At 39.9% G+C, this 22206-nt stretch overlaps 1 protein-coding gene and 1 long non-coding RNA gene across 5 annotated transcripts in view; one reads left to right on the top strand and one right to left on the bottom strand.

The window, feature by feature from the left end:
* Positions 1-22206, bottom strand: part of LOC311084241 — a 529672-nt gene that overhangs the window by 453846 nt on the left and 53620 nt on the right. The gene's annotated exons all lie outside the window — the stretch shown is intronic.
* On the top strand, positions 6869-21666 carry LOC311085199 (uncharacterized protein; the record flags this gene model as incomplete). The annotated part of the gene is made up of 6 exons (XM_084117633.1): positions 6869-6995; positions 19151-19474; positions 19708-20022; positions 20176-20493; positions 21411-21554; positions 21650-21666. The coding sequence occupies 6 exons, from the start codon at positions 6869-6871 to the stop codon at positions 21664-21666; spliced, it is 1245 nt and encodes a 414-aa protein (XP_083973759.1).

Genomic DNA, 22206 nt, shown 5'->3' with positions numbered 1-22206 from the left:
CCTCGTTCAGTCTTTTAAGATCCATGCAGACGCGTGCTTTGCCGATCCTCTTCAGAACGGGTGCCATTGGCACACACCATTCGGTTCAGGGACGTGCACAGGAATTTTGAGGGGCAGTTGCTCATGATTCGTTAATCCCGATAGCTGTAATAGTAAAAACATATAAAATCTGTAATAGTAAAAGTTTTCCAGATAGCTCTACATGTAATGCCAGATATTTCATATGCAAGCATGTCAGCCAATCACAGCAGTGGGCAACAACACTGAAGTCTCACAGCAGACACGCCCCTTCAAACTGAGTGTTCAAATCAGAGGATGAAATCAGGCTAGGAAATATGCCTTTTATTTCTAAATTATAACAAATTTTGATCTAAAAAACATACTAACATTATAAGGGCACCCCAGGAAACATTATAAAATCATAAAATAATCCATTCTACGGCACCTTTAACGCGTTCAATGAGCGCTTGACGCAACTCCCAAGGAACGCCGCCGAGACGACTACCGCCATCACTTAAAAAGATAAAAACATTAAGCAATGTTAAAAACCACACAAAACTATGCATAACCTCCATCACTTACCTCGACTAACGTGACACCGATAACCGGAAGAGGGGCGGGTATGACAAAGCCTTCATTCTAGGGCTTCCTGTTTACACACTTAAATACACCAGCCCTAATTACCTCATCCACCCATTACCATATAAGGGTAAGAACACAAAACAAGGGAAAGGGGAATTCCCTACTACTACATTCACAACACAAATGAGGATATTTTTTATGTCCCTAGTGTCCCTCCATTGACAGTCCACGCAACTACCACTTTCAAGCCCCATAAAGGTGTAAAGGTACATCATTAAAGTACTCCATGCAACTCCAGTGGTTTAACATACATTTTATTAAACTACGCAAGTGCTGTGTATGCAGCAACAAAACATTTACCACTTAATTTATAAAATATTAATTTCCAACATGCGTTGTTAAGTGAGCGTGCATCGAAGATTAATAATTTGTAAATAAAGTTGTTTTTTTGTTGTTGTTTTTTCGTGCAAACAAAGCACTCTTGTTGCTTCATAAAAAAAATGAGGTTAAACCACTTGAGTCACATGGATTACTTATGATTTCCTTTATACCTCTCTGTGGCTTTGGAAGTGATAGTTGAATAGGCTGTCGATGAAGGGACAGAAATCTCTTAGATTTTATCAAAAATATCTTAAGTGTTCCGAAGATGAGCAAAACTCTTACTGGTTTGGAACAACATAAGGGTGAATAATTAATGACATAATTTACATTTTTGGATGAATTAAGTCTTTAATTTACTTGGAAATCAGTAAATTCAAGTCTTAATTTAACCAAAATAGTTTCTTGTTTGAGTCACGAAAGTCTAAGATGATTGAACTTTTTCCACCATAAACTTGCTGTATTTATAAAACACAAATAGTATTAATTGTAAATGGTCTGGTTTTGTGTTGTCTAGGGAACCAGCACTCCAGGATTTTGAGAAAGTTGGATCTGCACAGCATTTTCCTGCTCTGTGAAACACCTATGCACTGAACTTTACTGTTAGGAACTGGACACAACTGATCCACTCATATCCTGCAACTGTTCTTCATCTGTTGAATGTTGTTGCTGTACTGTTGCAAAGTCGAAGGTATTGACTCAACTTCACTGACACAGGACTTACATTCACTGACATGTACAGGACTTGAAGTATTAGATAGACCATTTGATGAGCAGCTTTCGCATAATTCTGATGACAGAAAATATATTTTGCCTTCATTTATTTTAAAAGTTAACCGATGATGTAAAGGGACTTGTTCGTTAATAACTAGTTTGTTAAAACAACTGTTTGCATTTTGCCATTATTTTTAACTTTACAATGAACAGAATTCTACTATGATCCCAGACTAAGGTTACATTTTAACTTTCTGGATTGTTTTGATGTGCATTCAATGTTATTAATAGGTTAAATGCTTTGCTTTTATTTCTGAAAAGATTCCTTTTGTCAAAAAGCACATCTCATAAATACAAACTCAATTTGAGTCAAATTTAACACTCCTGAAATGTATAAATTGATTCCCAATAGTATTACAAATCAATACAGATCAATTCTACAAGAGTTGCATTTTATGTTAAACTTTACATCCTATGTAGTGTTAATATGGCAACAACTCGGTAGTGTTGAAAGAAAAACACACATTTGGTGTTAAATTTTGACACTACGCACTGGTGTTGGGTAAATTCAACACTAACCAGTGTTGACTAGTGTTAAATGTTAACTATTTAGAGAGTTGCTGCAACTCTGTCATAGTGTTAAATATTTAACACTTTGAAAAGTGTAGTTTTAACTCGATCTAGTGTGGACCAATATAGACACTTTTAAAGTGTTGAATTTAACTCTATAGACCCTTTTACAGTTGGTAAACATGGTGACGTATTTGTGTGGGTGGGGCTTAGCTGGAGGCAGAAAGAACCCTCTGGCCGCTTCACTAACGATAGTTCCCTTTCGTAGGGAACTCGCACTGCGTCGTTGAAAACGACACTTTGGGGACGCTCCCTAAGCGTGCGCCTCTGAAGTATGAATGAAACTAATCCAATCCTGATTGGTGTTGCGTCATGACGTAACATGTGACGGCATAACCGGATGCATAAAAGTGACGCTGGCACACACACACATTAGCTTTTGCTCTTCAGCAAGCGTTCTCTGTGAAACTGTCTGTCTTATTTGGTGTTGTTTGTCTGTTGAAAACCACTATATTATGCGAGTGGAAGATACACTAAGTGTGTGCACCCCTGCCCTATATTTCTCACGGGTGGGGACACGCATCAGTTGTGTGTACACTGTTTAGGAGCGCAGCACGCACAGGCAGCTCTCGAGGGGGCTGCCTGTGAACATTGTGAAAGTACTCCCGATTAGAGTGCTGCACTCCCGTTTGGTTTCTGATAAAGGCCAGGCTCGCGATCCCCGCGGTTCGGGCCCCGCGTCCGTTGAGGCGGCGCGGCGGCTTAGATCGTGGGGATCGCAGAAGGATCTCGCGGATGAGAACGAGACTGCCGAGGCACTTTCTCGTTCATCATCCGCAGATTCTATAACGCTCGCTCACGACGCAGAAGCCCGCGATGTGGTTTCTTCTGCCCGTGACCAGTGCCCGATGCTCGAGCTATTTGCTTCTGAGGAAGTGATGTGCTCAGCATCGGGATCGAGGAACATGAGTCACACTCGCCGGTGTTGTTTGTAACCCAAAAATAAGAATTGTCCCACTGCATTGCAATACAGAATCTATAGTAGATAATAACAATAAGATTTTGTGTGGGTGCGAGGCATGCACAGTCAGCTCCTGAGGGTGCTGGCTGCGTGTTCATTGAGAAATATCTCGACGCACACAGTCGTGCGTTTCGGGTGTTTCAGCCTCGCGCCCGTTGACTTTCTTCTCGAGAGATGAAAGCCAAATATATTGTGAACGACTCGAATCTCGCGTTTGCCGAGGCAACGCGTAGATTACGAGTCTGCAATAAAAGGGGACACATGCGATCTGTGAAATAATACTGTTTGGGTGCGAGGCATTCACAATCAGCTCCTGAGGGTGCTGGCAGTGTTCATTGAGAAATATCTCGGGCGCGCGTGCTAAATTCCGTGCGCTTTTGGATGTTTCAACCTCGCACCTGATGACTTTCTTCTCGAGGGATGAAAGCCAAATATTATAACTGCTCGAATCTCGCGTTTGCCGAGGCAGCGTGTAGATTACAAGACCGTATAAATAAATATTAAAACAGTATTGTCTGGTGATTATGGCTGCATTTAATTCTATGGATTAAAATGATGGAATTGAAATGATGGAATTTATTATCTGACTTTAAGAAGTTAGATATTTTAATTCAGCCTACCATCTAGACTGTGTTTCACTTATCCAGTGTTTTTGGCTGCATTTAATTCTGAGGAATTAATATGATGAGCAGCGAACGTCGAAAATCGTTTTTGATTTTTTCCCTGCCGGTCCTCCGCATCAGGGTATCGAAAACGAGATGAAGATGGCTGTCCCCCCCGTGGAGGGACGAGCGAGAATCGCTCCTCCGCGGAGCCCTCAGGAAATCGATGTTTGTATCCAGCGTCAACTGCGCTTCAGGACGCATCGGTTTTCAGCGAATGCACGCTGTAGTGCCCGTCCAAAAAGGCTTGCGGCCAGGCAGTGTTCCTGTCCGCATATCGGAAACTGTTTTCGATTATTCCCTGCCGGTCCTCCGCTTCAGGGTGTCGAGAACGAAACCGAAAGAGCTTCCCCTCTGGGGGAGCCCACAGGAAATCGATGTCTGTATCCTGCCATAAAGTGCGCTTCAGGCCACATCGCTTTCCAGCGAACGCACACCGTGGCGTTCGCCCCAAAAGCTTGCAACAGGGCACCGACGGTCACAAAATCTTTCTCGACTTTTTCCTGTCGGTCCTCCGCTTCAGGAGGTCGAGAATAGTGCTCGGAAATCACCCGAGGTCAGTCTCGAGGGGCTGGTTCCCTTAGTAGATTTTGTGGAAGAATGGCAAAGTCTTCCGAATATATCTATATGGGTCCTGAATATTATAAAATATGGGTACAGACTGCAGTTCGGTCACCGACCTCCCAAGTTTGCTGGGGTGGTACCGACTGCAGTGGTTCCAGAACAGGCTCGGGTTATGGAACAAGAGGTACAGACTCTACTGGTCAAAGGGGCCATAGAAATTGTTCCCCTACCAGACAGGGAGTCCGGGTTTTTACAGCCGGTACTTTATAGTTCCAAAGAAGGATGGCGGGCTGAGGCCGATTTTAGATTTGAGGCAGTTGAATCGTTCTCTGAGGAGATTCAGGTTCAAGATGCTCACTATTCCCATCATCGTGAATCAAATCAGATCCGAGGATTGGTTTGTCACGATAGATCTAAAAGACGCCTGTTTTCATGTCTCCATCCTTCCATGTCAGAGGAGGTTCCTGAGGTTTGCTTTTGGGGGCGAAGCGTACCAATATCGGGTTCTTCCGTTCGGCCTAGCACTCTCTCCCCGCACGTTCACTAAGTGTATGGATGCAGCTCTGGCTCCACTGAGGCTTCAGGGCATCCGTATTCTGAATTATATCGATGACTGGCTCATATTGGCCCAGTCTCGAGAAATGGCAGTTCGGCATCGAGATGTCGTTCTTGGCCACATTCAGAAATTGGGGTTGAGACTCAACACTAAGAAAAGTGTGTTAGAACCAGCTTAGAAAACTACTTTTCTGGGCGTGGTATGGAATTCGGTTACGATGCAGGCACGTATGTCTCCCGCACGTATCGAATCCATCCTGACCATGGTGTCAGGGATAAAGCTAGGCCAGGCCATCACTGTAAGTCAGTGGTGGCTCAAAGCCAAGGGGTTTTTCCCCCAAGGGGAATCCGTTCCGTATAATAAAGGTTACGTGCAGATGCCTTCGTTCCCTATTAATATGGAAGAATCCTTGGTTCTTGTCCCAAGGGCCAGTATTAAGGGCGTCATGTCGCCGGAAAACCGTTTCGACAGACGCTTCCATCACTGGCTGGGGCGCGGTTATCGGCCGCTTTGCCAGGGGTCTGTGGCAGGACCATCATCATTCTTGGCATATAAATTGCCTGGAAATGTTGGCTGTGTTCAGGGCTCTGAGGAGCTTCCTCCCAGACATCAAAGGTTACCACGTCTTGATACGTTCGGACATTACATCAGTGGTAGCTTATCTGAACCGACAAGGGGGACTCAGATCGCACCCTCTATCCAGATTGGCGCATCAGATTATTTTATGGTCCCAAGGGAAAATATTATCTATAAGAGCAATATATGTCCCGGGGGTTCAGAATCAGGGAGCAGACATCCTGTCGAGGCAGGGGCTGAGGCCCGGGGAATGGAGACTCCATCCAGAGGTGGTGGAGTTGATATGGCAGAGGTTTGGACCAATGGAAGTGGATCTGTTTGCGTCTCAAGGGATGTCCCACTGTCCACTTTGGTTCTCCCTCGCTCATCCAGCCCCGTTGGGATTGGATGCCATGGTACAGGCCTGGCCGAGGCTTCGCCTGTACGCTTTTCCCCCGATCGCTCTGCTCCCGGGAGTCCTGGAGAGGGTCCGTCAGGAGGGCATCTGTCTTCTTCTGGTAGCCCCGTTTTGGCCGGCCCGAGTATGGTTTTCGGACTTAATTTCACTCCTGATAGCTCCACCATGGCAGATTCCTCTGAGGAGGGATCTGTTATCTCAGGCGGAGGGCACTATATTCCATCCTCGCCCAGAGCTGTGGAAATTGTGGGTCTGGCCTCTGAGGGGGCTCAGTACCTAGATGCTGTTCTATCATTTGGGGTGCACGGAACCATACTTATCTCTAGGGTTCCGTCTACTAGGAGATTATATGACCTTAAGTGGAAATGTTTTTCCGCTTGGTATAGAGAACATGAGTTAGGCTCAGTTAACTGCCCAGTGGATTCAGTTCTGAGTTTCTTCAAGATCGTTCTCTGCGAATCTCTCTCCGTCCACATGTATGGTGCACATGGATCCCATTGCGGCGTTCCATACACCACTGAATATTGGGCCTTTTGGGGAGGCACCAACTGGTCATACTATTTCTCCTTGGTACATAGAGGATGAGACTGACAGTCAGTTCCAGGGTTCCTTCCTGGTATCTGGCGGTGGTTCTCGAAGACCTATCCCTGGCTCCCTTCGAATCCCTTCAGTCGGCTTTGCCTAGGACCTCACGTTCAAGATAGCCTTTCTCTTAGCTACTTATTATAAAGAGACTGGGAGATCTCCAAGCCCTGGCATTAGTACCAGCTTGCTTGGGGTTTGCCCCCGGCGGAGTTAAGGCCATCTTGCATCCGAGACCCAGCTATGTGCATTAAGTGCAATCTAACATGGCTAGGTCCATGGTCCTGCAAGCATTTCATCCTCCACCACATGTGTCGGCAGAAGAGAAGAGGTTCCTTGCTCTGCCAGTCAGAGTTCCAAGTATTTCCTTGAGAGGTCCTCTTCTTGGAGGAGGTCGGACTTACTGCAGTGTGTTTTGGATCACCTAATAGGGGCTCCCGGCTAAACAAACCATAAGTAGGCCTACAAGGTGCGCAATTTGCCTTCACTTTTGGCTGTAAGGGCTCATTCTACTAGAGGCATGGTGTCCTCTAGAGCCCTCCTCTCGGGAGTGCCCCTCCAGGAGATCTGTGAGGCAGCCGGTTGGGCTACCCCGCACATTTTATCAGGTTTTATAGTCTGCACCTCCCCTAGTACGCCTGGCGCACGTATGCTCTAGTCCTAGCTGAGTGTCTGAGATCAGTTTCACTCTAGGGCAGGCCTTTTTCGGTGCGTGGCCTAGTGGGCATTCGTTCCCCAAATTGTTGTTTTCAACGACGCAGTGCGAGTTCCCTACGAAAGGGAACGTCTCGGGTTACGACTGTAACCCTTGTTCCCTGAGGAGGGAACGAGACACTGCGTCGTCTTGCCACGCCCCTCGATGCCTAGGAGCGGCTTGCTTCATCGCGAGGCTAATGTGTGTGTGTGCCAGCGTCACTTTTATGCATCCGGTTATGCCGTCACATGTTATGTCATGACGCAACACCAATCAGGATTGGATTAGTTTCATTCATACTTCAGAGGCGCACGCTTAGGGAGCGTCCCCAAAGTGTCGTTTTCAACGACGCAGTGTCTCGTTCCCTCCTCAGGGAACAAGGGTTACAGTCGTAACCCGAGACGTTTGCCAGTTTTGTTAGCTTGTTTTTTAACAATGACTGGAGAAAATCCAATTTTATCTTAATGTGCAAGGTCCCTCACTGTCCAGGGCCGCGATTGTTATTTACAAAAGTTAATTTTAACGGACGGAACCAGATGACCGTACACGCTCAGTCAATGGACGATCTGACAGGATTAACGTTGACGCTACCTCCGGTTGAGTGGCCTGACTTCCACACCTACCCGATAGAGAAACCGAGGGTAAATAGAAACTGAGGGCATATATATATATATATACATTTAGATGCCTCTAACTATGTGCTGAATGGTCATGTAAAGACTCGTGTGGTACGATCCGCAGTTCTGCCTAGCCAGCGCCAAGAAGACGACAATGTAAAGAGTGACACTACGGTGCAATTTTAATGATATGAATATTTTCTAGAAAAAAAATTCCAGATACAGCATACTCATTTTTCATCGATTCTTGCACCCAACAACACAACAAGATGACATTTAATAATAAAAATAATAATTTAAGCTCCTTATTATGTAGCCAAATCTGTGCTGGTTTGTATTGGCCGCTCCAGTTTTCCGTTTGTTTTGCCTCCAGCTAGCGCCGTGACGTAACTGTGACGTCGGCGCAAAAGGGGTCTATAGGTGTTGAATTAGCACTGCTGATTTTGCTGTGCAGGACGTTGACATGTCAGGTCTGCTAAATGTGATATAGTGGACTTTTAATTGTATTAACTGCCCTAATAACGTTAGAAAATCATGAAAATAAAAAAATTACATGACAACTCGTTATAAAATCATTATTTATTTTATTAAAAGTTAAGAATTCAGGTTTGTTTATCAGTACCATAGCAACGCTAACTTCCGCTGGAATTGTCGGATAGGAACCGTCCGTAGCCTTTCGCAAGAGTTCAATTTTTTGAACGCATCCGGATGACCAGCGGACACGATTTTTTTCCGCATCGCACTCGTTCGGACCCATTCGCATCCGGTCTGCGAATCTCCATAGGAAATGAATGACTTCCGGTCGTTTCGTAGCCGTATCGGAGCTGATTTCAACTGCCAGTGTGAAGGAAGCGTAAGCTTATTTCCCAGGCAGTAGTGCCACGTGGTGCCATTTTTAAAGTGCTTTATAAATAAAGTGAAGTGAAGTGAAGAAGAGAGGTGGCAGGACTGATCTCTTCTATACAGAAGACCAAGGAGATGATTATTGATCCTGGGAGGAGGAGGAAGGAGCAGCAGAAATCATTTTACATTGGCGAGACAGAGATGGAGAGGGTAAAAACCTTTAAATTCCTCGAACCTATCTAATCTTTTTCAGGAAGTATTGAAATCCAAAGCAGAACGCTGAACTTTAAAGGTTCTTAAAGTGTGTTTTTTGTTCTTTTAATGTTTTTTGTCATAATAAATACTGATGATTATGTGAGCCTCTACTCTCTTTCAGTGTCAGATTTTTTTTTAAATCTTATTTGTAAGGCTTTTTAAAATATTTTTCTCAGATACATACGAATGAATAAAGAGACACACATATCTCCCTTTACTGCTACTGCTGTGTATTTGTCATATACAGTGCTTTAAATGGGGAAAAAGGTGCTGTTACTAATAGCATTGGCAAATCATGACATTTGAGATTTCAACAGTGAAAAACAAAACTTGGAGATATTGCTGGTACAAAAACAATTTATTGTTATTTATTAACAACATAAATGAATTTAAAACAAGTCGTGTGTGTGTGTGTGTGTGTGTGTTTGTGTGTGTGTGTGTGTGTGTGTGTGTGTGTGTGTGTGCGAAAATGGAACTCCTCCAAGTCTGCAAGTCTAAAAATACTTCAGCACAGCAGAAATAGACTCGGTGCGGAAACGATCGCTGCACTGCTGTATACGCACCGCTCCTGGAACGGATCGCCGGACCGCATCCGCGTGCAGTGTGAAAGCTCTAACCTGTTAACATGGGTGCGGAAAAAATACGCACCGCATATGCACTGCAAATGGAGTATGTGTGAAACGGGCGTGACACTGACGCTTTTTCTGTCAGTGGTAGAGTACCGACTACATGCGTGAAGTAGCGGTACGCAAGAAAAAGTGCATGTACGCTTAAGAATAAAATGTAGAAGTGCCGGTGTTGTGCTGAATTCCGACCCCCTGCCAAATTATTACCTCCCTAGTTGAAGTCAGTACCTGATTGCCTAATCCTAACCCCGCCCCTAATCCTAACCCCTCCCCCACAACTAATCCTAAACCTACCAATGCTAGGGGGGTAATAGGCCTATGTCACACTTCCTGCTTCCGGAACGCGGAGTAGGGATTCAGAACTTCCGGTCAACAGTATTTCTCGATAAGGATTTAGATTATCAGCCATAATGTCTAAACCATCCGAGGTAGACTGACCACGAGCTATGAGGTTGTGAAACGAAGGTTTTTGCTCCTGTAGAAGCTATATGTTCGTATAAAATCAACCTTGTTTTAAGAAAAACATGTTTTATTTGCGATCTTATGAAAAAAACTACACTACCCACAATCCTAAGCGTAGCAGCAACGTCTGCTGATTGGTCCAACTCGCTGTTACCATAGAAACGTTTACCTTACTGGCGAACGGCCCGCCGCTGTTGTTGTACTGTACCGGGTTGCTCTGCGTCAGGACGTAGACAGCGATACCTCAGCTTTCACGCTTTTCCACTTGAGAGTTTTCATTCAACATCCGAACCACATCGTCATATGTGACTTCAGGCAGGTTGCGTATATATTTGCTTCCCTTTATCAATAAAGTTTCTCACGCTGAGGTTCAAGAGTCTCTCCATGATTTATTACATTTATTATATTGAGTGCCTCCTGGTGTCAAATTTCAGTTTGTGTTTGGACTTTCTGTTTGTATTTTTGATCAGTTCCTGTGTCCATTTGTCCATTTGTTTCCCGCCACTCATTTGTTTCTATGGTTACCGTCTTCATGAGTTCATTTGGTTCAGCTGTGGCATTAATTATCTTGTTAAGGTCCTATGTTTGTCTCATGTGTATATATGTATATGTATATACACCCTGTGTTCTCCCTCAGCCTCTGCCGGTTCTCGTTTGTTGTAATGTGGTTTGCTTTTGCTCTTGCTTTTTTCCTGGTTCCTGAATGTTTGTTGATTAAAGTTTTCCTTTTAGAATTATTCCTCGTCATGAGAATTTCTAAGTACCACGTTATGTAACACCTGGAGGAATTCAAACTTTATGTAGGCCTACTTTTTAAAGCGTTTAGCAGTGTACCATATATACAGTTTTACATTATTACAACATTATTTAAAACATTATTTAGATTCTTTGATACTTGAGGTTGTTACTCAAGTCATGAGGATATATATATATATATATATATATATATATATATATATATATATATATATATATATATCCTCATCCTCATGTCATATATATATATATATACACACAGCTGTCTAGTTTTGTTTCCTATTGGTATATTCAGACACACTTTGTTAGTTATGACACATAACTAATGTTAGTTATGATTAATTCCTTCACATGGGTCAGTTTATGTCTGTTTTAAGTTATCTCATTGATTGAGAGATATAGTGGCCTCATACAGCTCAACTAACTACTGTATGCCCTTTCTTTCTAGATTTTCTATCTAATTGTCAAGAATCTTTTGAGTTTATCATTAATAACATAATAGCTGCTGTAGGACAGACTGTTTCAGTTAAAGGAACACTATGTAGCTTTTCAACCTTCATAATATATTTCCAAGACCCTTGTGATGGTACATCGACTTACAATAGGTTGAATGACACGTCTGCCATAGCCTGACAGGGTCTGTATCGCTTTTACTGGCACTACGTAACTTCTGGGTTCGGGTAGTAGCCCGAGCACAAAAAGAACTACAAAATTCGACTGCTTTACGGCATACGTCACTTCCCCCACCACTTCCTCAAATTTGGACGTGAGCATTTATATACACTGTCTATGGACGTGAGAGGCCAACCAGCGGATGTTTTCGGCTTTCGTGCGTATGTTTTTGTCATGGGGACTGTTTACACCTGGCCACTTCATGCGTTTTCTCAGATGGGATAGCTATCCGATCGTGAAAAGACCAGGTGTAAATGCCCTCCGAAACGCATTCAAGACGGAATTGAATCCGATCGCTCAAACCACTTCAGGAGGAGGTCTGAGACGCATTCCAGATGAAACTGGACAAGTGTGCATCTGGTTGTTGAAACCACATATGTAAATTGTACTCCTCCCAAAAATGTAAAAATAAATAAATAAAAAAACGTGTGAGAGCGTGTTATAGGCTATATGTTATTGCCAGATATGACGACGCTACTGGAACACGCATTACCGCAGCTGAGCATCGATTCATCAAGCCAACGTGCAAACTATCGCAAATCAAAGTGAAAGTAAGTCGCAGACGCTTAACACACAATCATCATCATTAAAAGTAAATAAATGAAATGATCTTACCAGGGCTGTTACTGCTCTCTCTTATTGCGGTCTTTGATTTTGAAATTTTAGCTAATGATCAATAAAATTCAGCTCATATCTGTTGCTTTCGGTGACGTGCACTCCATTAAATCTGCATATAGCACGGGAATTGAAGATCGGATATAAATACGTCTTGCAAAAACACATTTATGTGACCAGGTGTAAATGGAATCGTTTTGATAAATCAGAAATCCCATCTGAGAAAACGCATGAAGTGGCCAGAAAATAAATCTCTTATTTGTAAACTTGTTTGCACTTTATGTTGTATGTTGTTGCGCTTGCAACATAGTATGTCATTTTTTTACATGCTGTTCATTCATCCATTGCTGATAATTAGACCAGTCCAATAATTTACACATATATGTCTAGCTAGCTTTCGATTATCAGAGCTGTTAACAGACTTGCTAACAAACACTCGTTTCTCTTACGTGTTTTTTGCTTTATGTTTTATTGCCTAGCTTGCCTCACAAACTAGTTTGCCAGCTGAACTCAGGTGTTGTGAGGTGTATTTATCACGTAGTCCTGAGGGATATCAGATGACGCTGTTGACGTTGATTCTTGCGATTACGACATTTGATCAGAAATGAACAACAAACGTCCTGAAGAGAGTTACAGGAGAGAGCAGAGCCAAACACTCACAGGATCTCATGACAAGATCAAACTGTTGCTTTAAGATGTTTTTAACATATTATATGTGTCAGTTTATTTCTGTTGAAAGTGGCACCATTGACTTACAGGAATTGTAGGCCTACTGGAGCTCAAAGTGACAAACTGACAATGTTCATAGTGTGAATTAATCATCCAAAATAGATGGTCTAGACGGCCACATGCATGAACACTGAATAAATAGGCAGTTATTTTAACTGATTGTGGAGTTTCACTTCATTTTACTACAGAGCAGCTTCACATCAGCGCGTCTGTCATTTTATTACTGAACCAGTTTTGAAGAGTTTGTCTTTTCATATTTGTGGACTGAAACCATTGAAGATGTTTTGGACTGTTTTGCTGTACTTGTGTTTCTGGCGTCTGGATGGTGAGTTTAAATGTGTTTTTATGACTTCAGTTGTTTCTGTTCTGTTACCATGTAATAAATGTCTGGTTACTTTAGTCAGAGAGGATCAACATTCACTGTTACAGGACAATACTGATAGGGGGGAAATCAAATTATAAGGGTGAGCAAACACAACATTCACTAAATCCACTACAGACACAGAAATGATCCACAGCGGTGCATACAGGTTTATCCATATATAATAAAAAAACAGTAAATCTTACAGTGAGTAGTTGGAGGCGTCTGCATTTCACTGAATATGGTTTCCTCAACAGAGTAATGCTTCAAGTTCTCACTCTTCGTTTGTTGTCTTCTGTTTGGTCTGGTTTCGGTTAGGATCAGAGCGCAGCTTATTCTCCAAAGCTCAATGCACTTTTCCTCTGATCTAATTTTTTTATGTAACCAGCTGCCAATTTACAAACTTAATGGCTGTGAGTAAATCAGTGTTTTCTGCTTGAAAGTATTTTTGTTTGCCGGATAAAGAAGTTTCTTTAAGTAGGAGACGCTACATTTTTAATCAAGCATACAGTATATTCATAACTGGAACATTACCATTAAGGTTTTTAGCTTATATAGACTTAAATTAATCAATTTTGTAATGCTATACCAATATCAGCCCGATGTTGATAGATGGCCGACCGTCAGCTTGGTGTGTCGAGGCCTTTTAGCATTAAAGGGTAAAAGCTGTCCACCCCTGTTACAATGCAAAGTGTGTCATAACAGGGTGGATTATTTAAGCTAATATAGCTAGGAAATAATGACATGCTAGCAGAAGATTAACATTTAGGAAGAATTTTAATAAATATATCAAATTAATTTAACAAAATAAACATTTTCATGTCCAGTATAACATGGTGGACATGTCCCACATGGGTAATTTCATGGGTTTTGCACATGATCCATAGTTGGTCCGCATCTAAAGCCCAGTGAAATCCTGCATGGCACCCGTGGACAAACCCACTTACAGCCCATATTTCAGCCCATGTAGTAACCTTGTAGAACCACATAAAACCTAAAGCTGGACCGAGATGGGTCTTGCACATGTTGCTCAGTTGGGTCCAGTGTTGGGTAAGTTACTTAAAAAAAGTAATTAGTTATAGTTACTAGTTACTTCTCACAAAAAGTAACTGCGTTAGTAACTGAAATTACATCATTACAAAAGTAACTAATTACTAGGGAAAGTAACTATTGCGTTACTTAAAAAAAAAAAAAAAAAGTTTAAATATAAGAAATTTCTTGGATACCCCCAATATGAAATGTTAAATGAATGAATTGGACACTAAATAGAACATCTTATTATTATTAAACATTGTACACTAATCTACACTATTTTAATGTTGCTGTGGGACAATGTGAGAGACACCTATTAACTTAAATATTAAAATATTATCATTACTATAATGGAACAACAAAATAATAGATGGTTTAGAATTTTTAATATTTATTGCACAGACCACAATTGGCCAACACATAAGTCTAAAAATAAATCATGCTTCTTAAGAAATGTACCAAAAATAAATAAATAGTAGCCTAATAAAAATATTCATACACTAGTGCATATAATTAAAATGATAAAACTCACACACCTTTACAACTGGTAGACATTCTGTATAGCCTACTTGAAGTTTTTTCTTCCTCACAATAGTAAGTTTAACAAAAAGTGCTCTCAATATAATACTGAACAATGTATCAACATAAATAATAATAATACAATATAATCTTTTGTGGGTTTATTTTTATAACCTACAGAGAATGTCATCATCAGAGGTTATTTATTTTAGCCAAATTCTAGTCATGTTTGCCGCACGTGTTCACAACCGTCAAACAAATATGTTTGAACGTTCCCTGCAGGTTATTTGGGAGTTTATGTTATATAAACTAATTAAAACATTGCATATGATACCAATATGCTACATATATTATTCTAATGCTGAAATGTGTAATTTATTTATAAATAAAGTATTTATGCTCGGACACATTTGGTCTCTCTCGCGCACTGTCGAGCGCGTTCTCGGACACACTCGTTCTCTCTCGCGCACTGTCGAGCGCGTTCTCGGACACATTCGGTCTCTCTCGCGCACTATCGAGCGCGTTCACGGACACACTCGGTCTCTCTCGCGCACTGTCGAGCGCGCTCGCGGCATTCGCCTCGCTTTTGTCCAGTCCGGCGCCTCATAAACACACACACCAGAGAAAAAACTTTGCAGCGCCTATGGCTGAGAGAGAGCCTACTCGGATGAAAACCGCTTCAGTGAGCTCAACTATAGTAACGCCGCATTTTTATTGACAGTAACGGTAACGGCGTTGTAATGGAGGAAGCAGTAATTAGTTTGATTACTCGTTACTGAAAAAAATAACGCCGTTTATTTATAACGCCGTTATTCCCATCACTGGTTGGGTCCCACCTGTTGGCAAGAGCAATCCTGCATGAAATCCATGTGGACGATTGGCATTATGGAACCAGCGGACAATCCTATATAGAGCCCAGTTTATCAGCCCGTTTCATACCCATATGGGCTTCTGTTTTACGCTATTAGATAAACCTTATAAAATAAAAGACATAAAAGTTTATGACTAAGACTTGGTGTGTTCTCACTTCTCAGAGAAGTTTCCCTCCAAGCTAATGATGTCACTTCTAGCAAGTCATGTGATTTAAGACATTTGCTCAAGATTTTTAAAGGGCAAGTAGCACCAGTGTAACAGGGTGGACTGAAGTTTGAGAGATACAAATTTATCTTAAACAAAAAATATTTATAAATTGTGTTTATAAGTAATTATACATTAAGTATATGCTAATACTCAAAATTTAGAAATATATATGTAAGCTCTATTTGAAGTGAAGTTGAGAAAACATGATGGAGACAATTTGTCAATCGCTTCAAAAAGTACGTATTTCTTTTTTTCCACATTATTCTGTAGTATCAATCTTAATGAATTTTGGTTAATGGGGTTCATCTATGCGTGCGAAACCATGTTACATGAAAGTTGAGTAACATTGTATACAGTATTGTTTCATGGGATATAATGAATGTTTCATTCATAGGCGTAACTCGTTTGTAGTTCTGAAGGAAACAGTTTGATACACTTGGAGAAGCTGTGATCTGATTGGTCATCCCTACTCTGGGGGGCGGGGCTTCGGCTACTGTTGTTGTTCTGGTTTATGACATCAGATCCAGAAGAGATGGACAGGATTTTTGATTACTGATTTTTAATGTTTTTCTATATTCCCCTTGTGGAAATCTGAAGTGAAATCTGAAGCTCCATCAATTTGAACTGAGAACAAGAGACTGAAGATCGAAACTGAAATTAAAACCTTAAAAACATTTAGTTTCATGAAATAATATAAATGTTAACTGAAATAAAATGAAATATTAAAAAAAAGTTTTATTTCAGCTAGTTGACAAGGGAACATTTCTCAATTTAATTGTTTATTTTGATGTACTAAAATAACTAAAACTGGAAATAAAAATGAATAAAAACTACTTACAATCACAAAAACACAACACTTACTAAAACTTCAATTAAAATGAAAATGGAAAATATGAAAATAAAAACTTGTTAAAAAAAAAGGGAATAAGAAAAAAATTTAAAATATAGCTGCGAGCAGCGATGACGGGCCCAAGCCAGTAGCACCGCCACCCTGGTGCCTTTAGTTACCCTAAAGGTAACTAAACCATTTTAATTTTAATTGAAGTTTTAGTAATTGTTGTGTTTTTGTGATAGTTTTTATTCATTTTTATTTATATATATATTTATACACACATATGCATACATATAAAGTCATTGAACTGAATTTAATATTTTTTTTTTCAAATAGTTAAATAAAATAGAAAAATAGTTCCAACAGATTGTGGTACCGAAATTGGTACAGAGAACCGTAAAATTTGAATGGTATCGGTACCGACTACTGGAATTTTGGTATCGTGACATCCCTAATACAGAGCTTTAATCATGTTTATAAAACTTGATCCTAATTCCAGATGTTGTAGAACCACCCACAAATAGTTCCTTTCTAGCTGGTCGAAAGCTTTGGAAAGCACGGGGAAGTCAACTAATCGCTGAATTAACAATATGACATAGCCTGCGCCAGGTATCTGAGGCTGAACGAGATTTAATAAACCCTGTCTGGTCATAATGAACTAATCTATTCATAAATCTCCCTAAATGTCGGGCCAGCACTTTAGCATAAAATTTAACATTGAAGAAAGTGGCCGATAGTTAGAAAAAAAGAAGTCGGATCTTTGTCTTTTTTTAAAAGGAGAGAAATAATAGCTATATTAATCGATGAGTGAAATGAACCTTGAGAAACTGAAACATTTATTATATCCAACATTAGAGGGCCTAAGTCAGACCAAAAAGTTGTATATAATTCGATTGGTATACCATCTGTGCCAGGGGTTTTCTCCTTGTTCATATTTTGCTGCTAACTCCAGCTCCTGGAGAGTAATCTGTTCAGCCAGATACTCAGAATCTGAATCCGACAGCCGAGGTAAATCAAGGTAGGATGCAGAAGAGTCAGGGTCACAACTAAAAGTAGTATAAACGTTAGAATAAAGAGCGAAAAGTGGTATTAAAGGTCCTATATTGTACACCTTTCTGAAATTTTATTTTAGGTTGTGATGTCCTTAAGAATATATATTTATGGTATAAGTACCAAAAACCATCACAATATATTTTTACAACTCCTTTCTCAGGAGCTCTGCAAAGAACAGGTCAGTTTTGGCCTGTCTAATTAATATTCATGAGCCTCTCTTCTGATTGCCCTGTTGTTTTGTGAGTGGCCCACGGCCAGGCCAACCACAGGTAACTAGGGTCATGTTGTGTGATGCAATTCACGCATGCCAATATTCATTGGCTCGTTTGTATACTACTCGAAGATGATTGGCTCCCTAGCGTGATCCCGTTCAGTCGACACGTCGACTACGTCTCCGTTCCCTTCTTCAGGGAACGAGGGTTACATACGTAATCAAGACGTTTCCGTTTGTGTGCCATCTGGCAAAGTGCAATTATTGAATAAAACTTAAACTAAAATGAAAAATCAGCAAAAAATGTACAGAGCTCTACTCAAGTGGAGGTGGACAGTAAAAAAGTACATTTACTTGAGGACTATCTGTACTTTACTTGAGTATTATTTTTTCTGGAAACTTTTTACTTTAACTTCACTACATTTGAAAGACAAATATCGTACTTTTTACTCCACTACATTTCTGTCAAGGTCCTTGAGTAGGAAGTAGTAACGTCAGTCAGGGGATGATTTTGGTTTGGAAATGAATTTCGGGTTGACGTCAAAGCCAAAAAACTTTAAATAGGGCACTATTTGAGAGAACAGCCATTTGGATGTCCGAAACCATTGTGGACGATATTGAGTGCACTTATTTAATCGCACATTCAATCCCATTACTGGAACTGTGTTCTAGAAATAAATGTAAAATTGATATGAGGGCAGGTATAGATTCAGAGGCATAAGGCACTGTAAGTATTACATACAACAATGCAACAATAATACAACAATGCACTGACATGTACTTTTTACTTTTAATACTTAAGTACTTTTAAAAACGAGTACTTCTGTAATTTATTTAAGTAAAAATCGGTCTTTACAACTTGTACTTGTAACGGAGTAATATTTGACCAGTAGTATCTGTACTTTCACTTAAGTAGGGAAGTTGTGTACTTTGTCCACCTCTGAGTGCTACAAGGTTCATAAGCATGTCACGTGACTCTCCATGTGACATTAAACATTAAATTCAAAGTGTTTTTTTAGTTATTCCATATATAAATCTATTTATCTTTTCATTCATCATCTTTTATCTTTGTACTGCATCAGAATATTATTCATTTCACATATAAATGAATAAAAGTATTTTAGTGAAGCTTCATCAAATCAACATCAAGTGATTTTAAAGCTTTAATCTGTGAAAAACTCTGTTCTTCAGGAGTGTTTGGTGTTGATGAAGTGAAGTCAGAGTCAGTGAAGAAGGGAGATTCAGTCTCTCTAAACTCTGATCTTACTGAAATGAAGGATGATGATGTGATTCAGTGGAGGTTTGGAGATGAAAACACTTTAATAGCAGAAATCAATAAACCGTTCGACAGAATCACTGTATATGATGATGTTCTTGATGGGAGATTCAGAGACAGACTGAAGCTGGACAAACAAACTGGATCTCTGACCATCACAAACACCACAACTGAACATACTGGATATTATCAACTACAGATCAACAGTGAGAACAAGAGATTCTTTCTCATTGTTTTTGGTGAGTTAAATACCCCTTTCTCCTGTTTTTTTTGTTTTATGTATTAATCAGGAGAAATATACAATTAATAATTCAAACCTCATTTTAATTTTGGTGTTTAATGATTATATTCATTTCAAATTTAAATTTCAAACTATTTACTTTTATAAACCATGATGTTACCGTCTTAATCTGTGATGAACCCTGTGTGTGTGTGTGTGTGTGTGTGTGTGTGTGTGTGTTTGGTGATTCAGTCCTGGAGTCAGTGATGGAGGGAGATTCAGTCTCTCTAAACTCTCCTTTTACTGAAATGAAGGATGATGATGTGATTCAGTGGTGGTTTGGTTATAAAAGCTCTGTAATAGCTGAAATCAATAAACGGGCCGAGAGAATCACTGTATATGATGATGTTCTTGATGGGAGATTCAGAGACAGACTGAAGCTGGACAATCAAACTGGATCTCTGACCATCACAAACACCACAACTGAACATGATGGATATTATCAACTACAGATCAACTGTGACACAAAGAATTGTACTATCAAGAGTTTCATTCTCGCTGTCATTGGTGAGTTCAACATTTTTTACAACTGTTTTTTAATGATAAAATTTAAATTAATTCATACACCATTTATTTTCTTTTTTTAAGTTTAAATTTTAAACTTCAATTTAGTAAACCATTATAAATCAATTTAACAGTATTAATCTGTGTTTTTGACAGATGAAGTGAAGTCAGTGTCAGTGAAGGAGGGAGATTCAGTCTCTCTAAACTCTGATCTTACTGAAATGAAGGATTATGATGTGATTCAGTGGAGGTTTGGAGAAGAAAACACTTTAATAGCTGAAATTAATAAACGGTTTGGCAGAATCACTGTATATGATGATGTTCTTGATGGGAGATTCAGAGACAGACTGAAGCTGGACAATCAAACTGGATCTCTGACCATCACAAACACCAGAACTGAACATGATGGAGATTTTCTACTACTGATGTTTCCTGGAAGATTCTCATCAAAATCATTCAGAGTTTCCGTCTATGGTGAGTAGAGATCATTTGTCTTCTCCTTCAAATATTATTTTATTTACATATTTAATTGTTGAATCGTTTACAGTTTAAGAAGACAGACCGTATAAAAACCAAGCGTGCCACACATGCCCTGAAAAGTGAAGCCAAAGCGTCTCAATCGCCCCCTGGTGACTGGTCCTAGTATAGGTCATAAGCCCCGCCTCCCCGTGTTATTCAACGGGAGACGTGAGACCAAACAATTAAATTACACTTCAAATATCTTTTTTCCAAAGGTGGTTTCTGTCACTTACTGTAGTTTTTATCATGCTGATGTAAGTTGAAGTGTTTGTTTTTAAATTAAGTTTGTTTTTAGTTAGTTACGTGATGCTATAAAAATGGTGGTGTAACGTCATGATTGACAGCTGTGACAGTTGACAGTTTCTCTGAGCGAAGTGGTCACTAAAGCACCTACAGAATTTTTTTCGGGATCTGAAGAGATTGTATTTACTTTATTTTAACAAGCCTCTTGTCGTACTGCAATCAACAGACATCAAAATTGGAGCAGAACGGAGGAACGGAGCAGACATAGGTCACTTAAAAAAAGTTCAGGGAGAGTGCATTCTGCGAGAGTGAGGGCGGGGCATTGATTTCGCGGCTTTACTTCCTGCTCACTACTGCGCAGGTCTGGTCCCGAGATCGCTACTGCGCAGACTCAAGTCCCAATATGTCAGCGCCATATAGGGACACTGGCGGCTTCAGTTTTCACCAATGGAAGAGAGCAAAGTCTATGATTTTTACAGTCTATGATAAAAACTCACTTGGAACCGAATATAAGATTGTTGATTAGATTTGATCATATTTCTGTGTATTCAGAAATATTAGTTGATGTCAGCGCTGATATTAGTGTTTATTGACTGATCTGATCTCAGTTTGATGTGTTTATTCCTCAGACTCTGTCCACTGTTGTGGTCCTACTGAAGCTGTGATCCGATTGGTCCTCTCTGCTCTGGTGGGCGTGGCTACTGCCATTATTGTGGTTTATGAGATCAGATCCAGAAGAGCTGAACGAGATCAAGCACATATTCACACATCAGGTACATTACTGATGATGTCATTTCTCACAAAATGATTTTGCATATTTTAATGTATGTCATATATATTTATGCCTTGATATGTTCATCTTTTTCAGGAAGTATCGAAATCTAAAGCAGAACGCTGAACTTTAAAGGTTCTTCAAGTGTGTTTTTATTCTTCTAGTGTGTTTTTTTCCCCAATAATAAATACTGATTATTTGAGTTTGTGCTCTCTTGCAGTGTCAGATTTGTCACTTTATTGTTTATATTTCAATTTATTGTTTAAAATCTTATTAAATCTTATTAGTCTTTATTGTTTATAACTTCTCCCAGGTATAAATTGAATAAAAAGACACAGATCTCACTTTACTACTGCTGTATATTTGTCATATGTATTTTCTTGCCTTTATCAATAAAGTTTCTCACTCTGAGGTTCAAGAGTCTCTCATGATTTATTCTGAGGAATACAAACTTAATGTATATTTTAAATATTTCAGCAGTGTACCATATACAGCTTTATTTCTACTTTTTTCTTATAGCCTATATCTGTGAACATATTATTTTTTTATTTTTTATTTTTTATTATTACCAATTAGTTTTTTTTTTTTTGCAACATATTCCAGTATAAACAATATATACAGCTAAAATATTATTTTTAAAAAATGTTTTTATA

Source organism: Abramis brama (assembly GCF_963993115.1).
Source record: "Abramis brama genome assembly, chromosome: 6".
Taxonomy (NCBI): domain Eukaryota; kingdom Metazoa; phylum Chordata; class Actinopteri; order Cypriniformes; family Leuciscidae; genus Abramis; species Abramis brama.
This window is presented reverse-complemented; position numbering and strand designations above follow the sequence as displayed.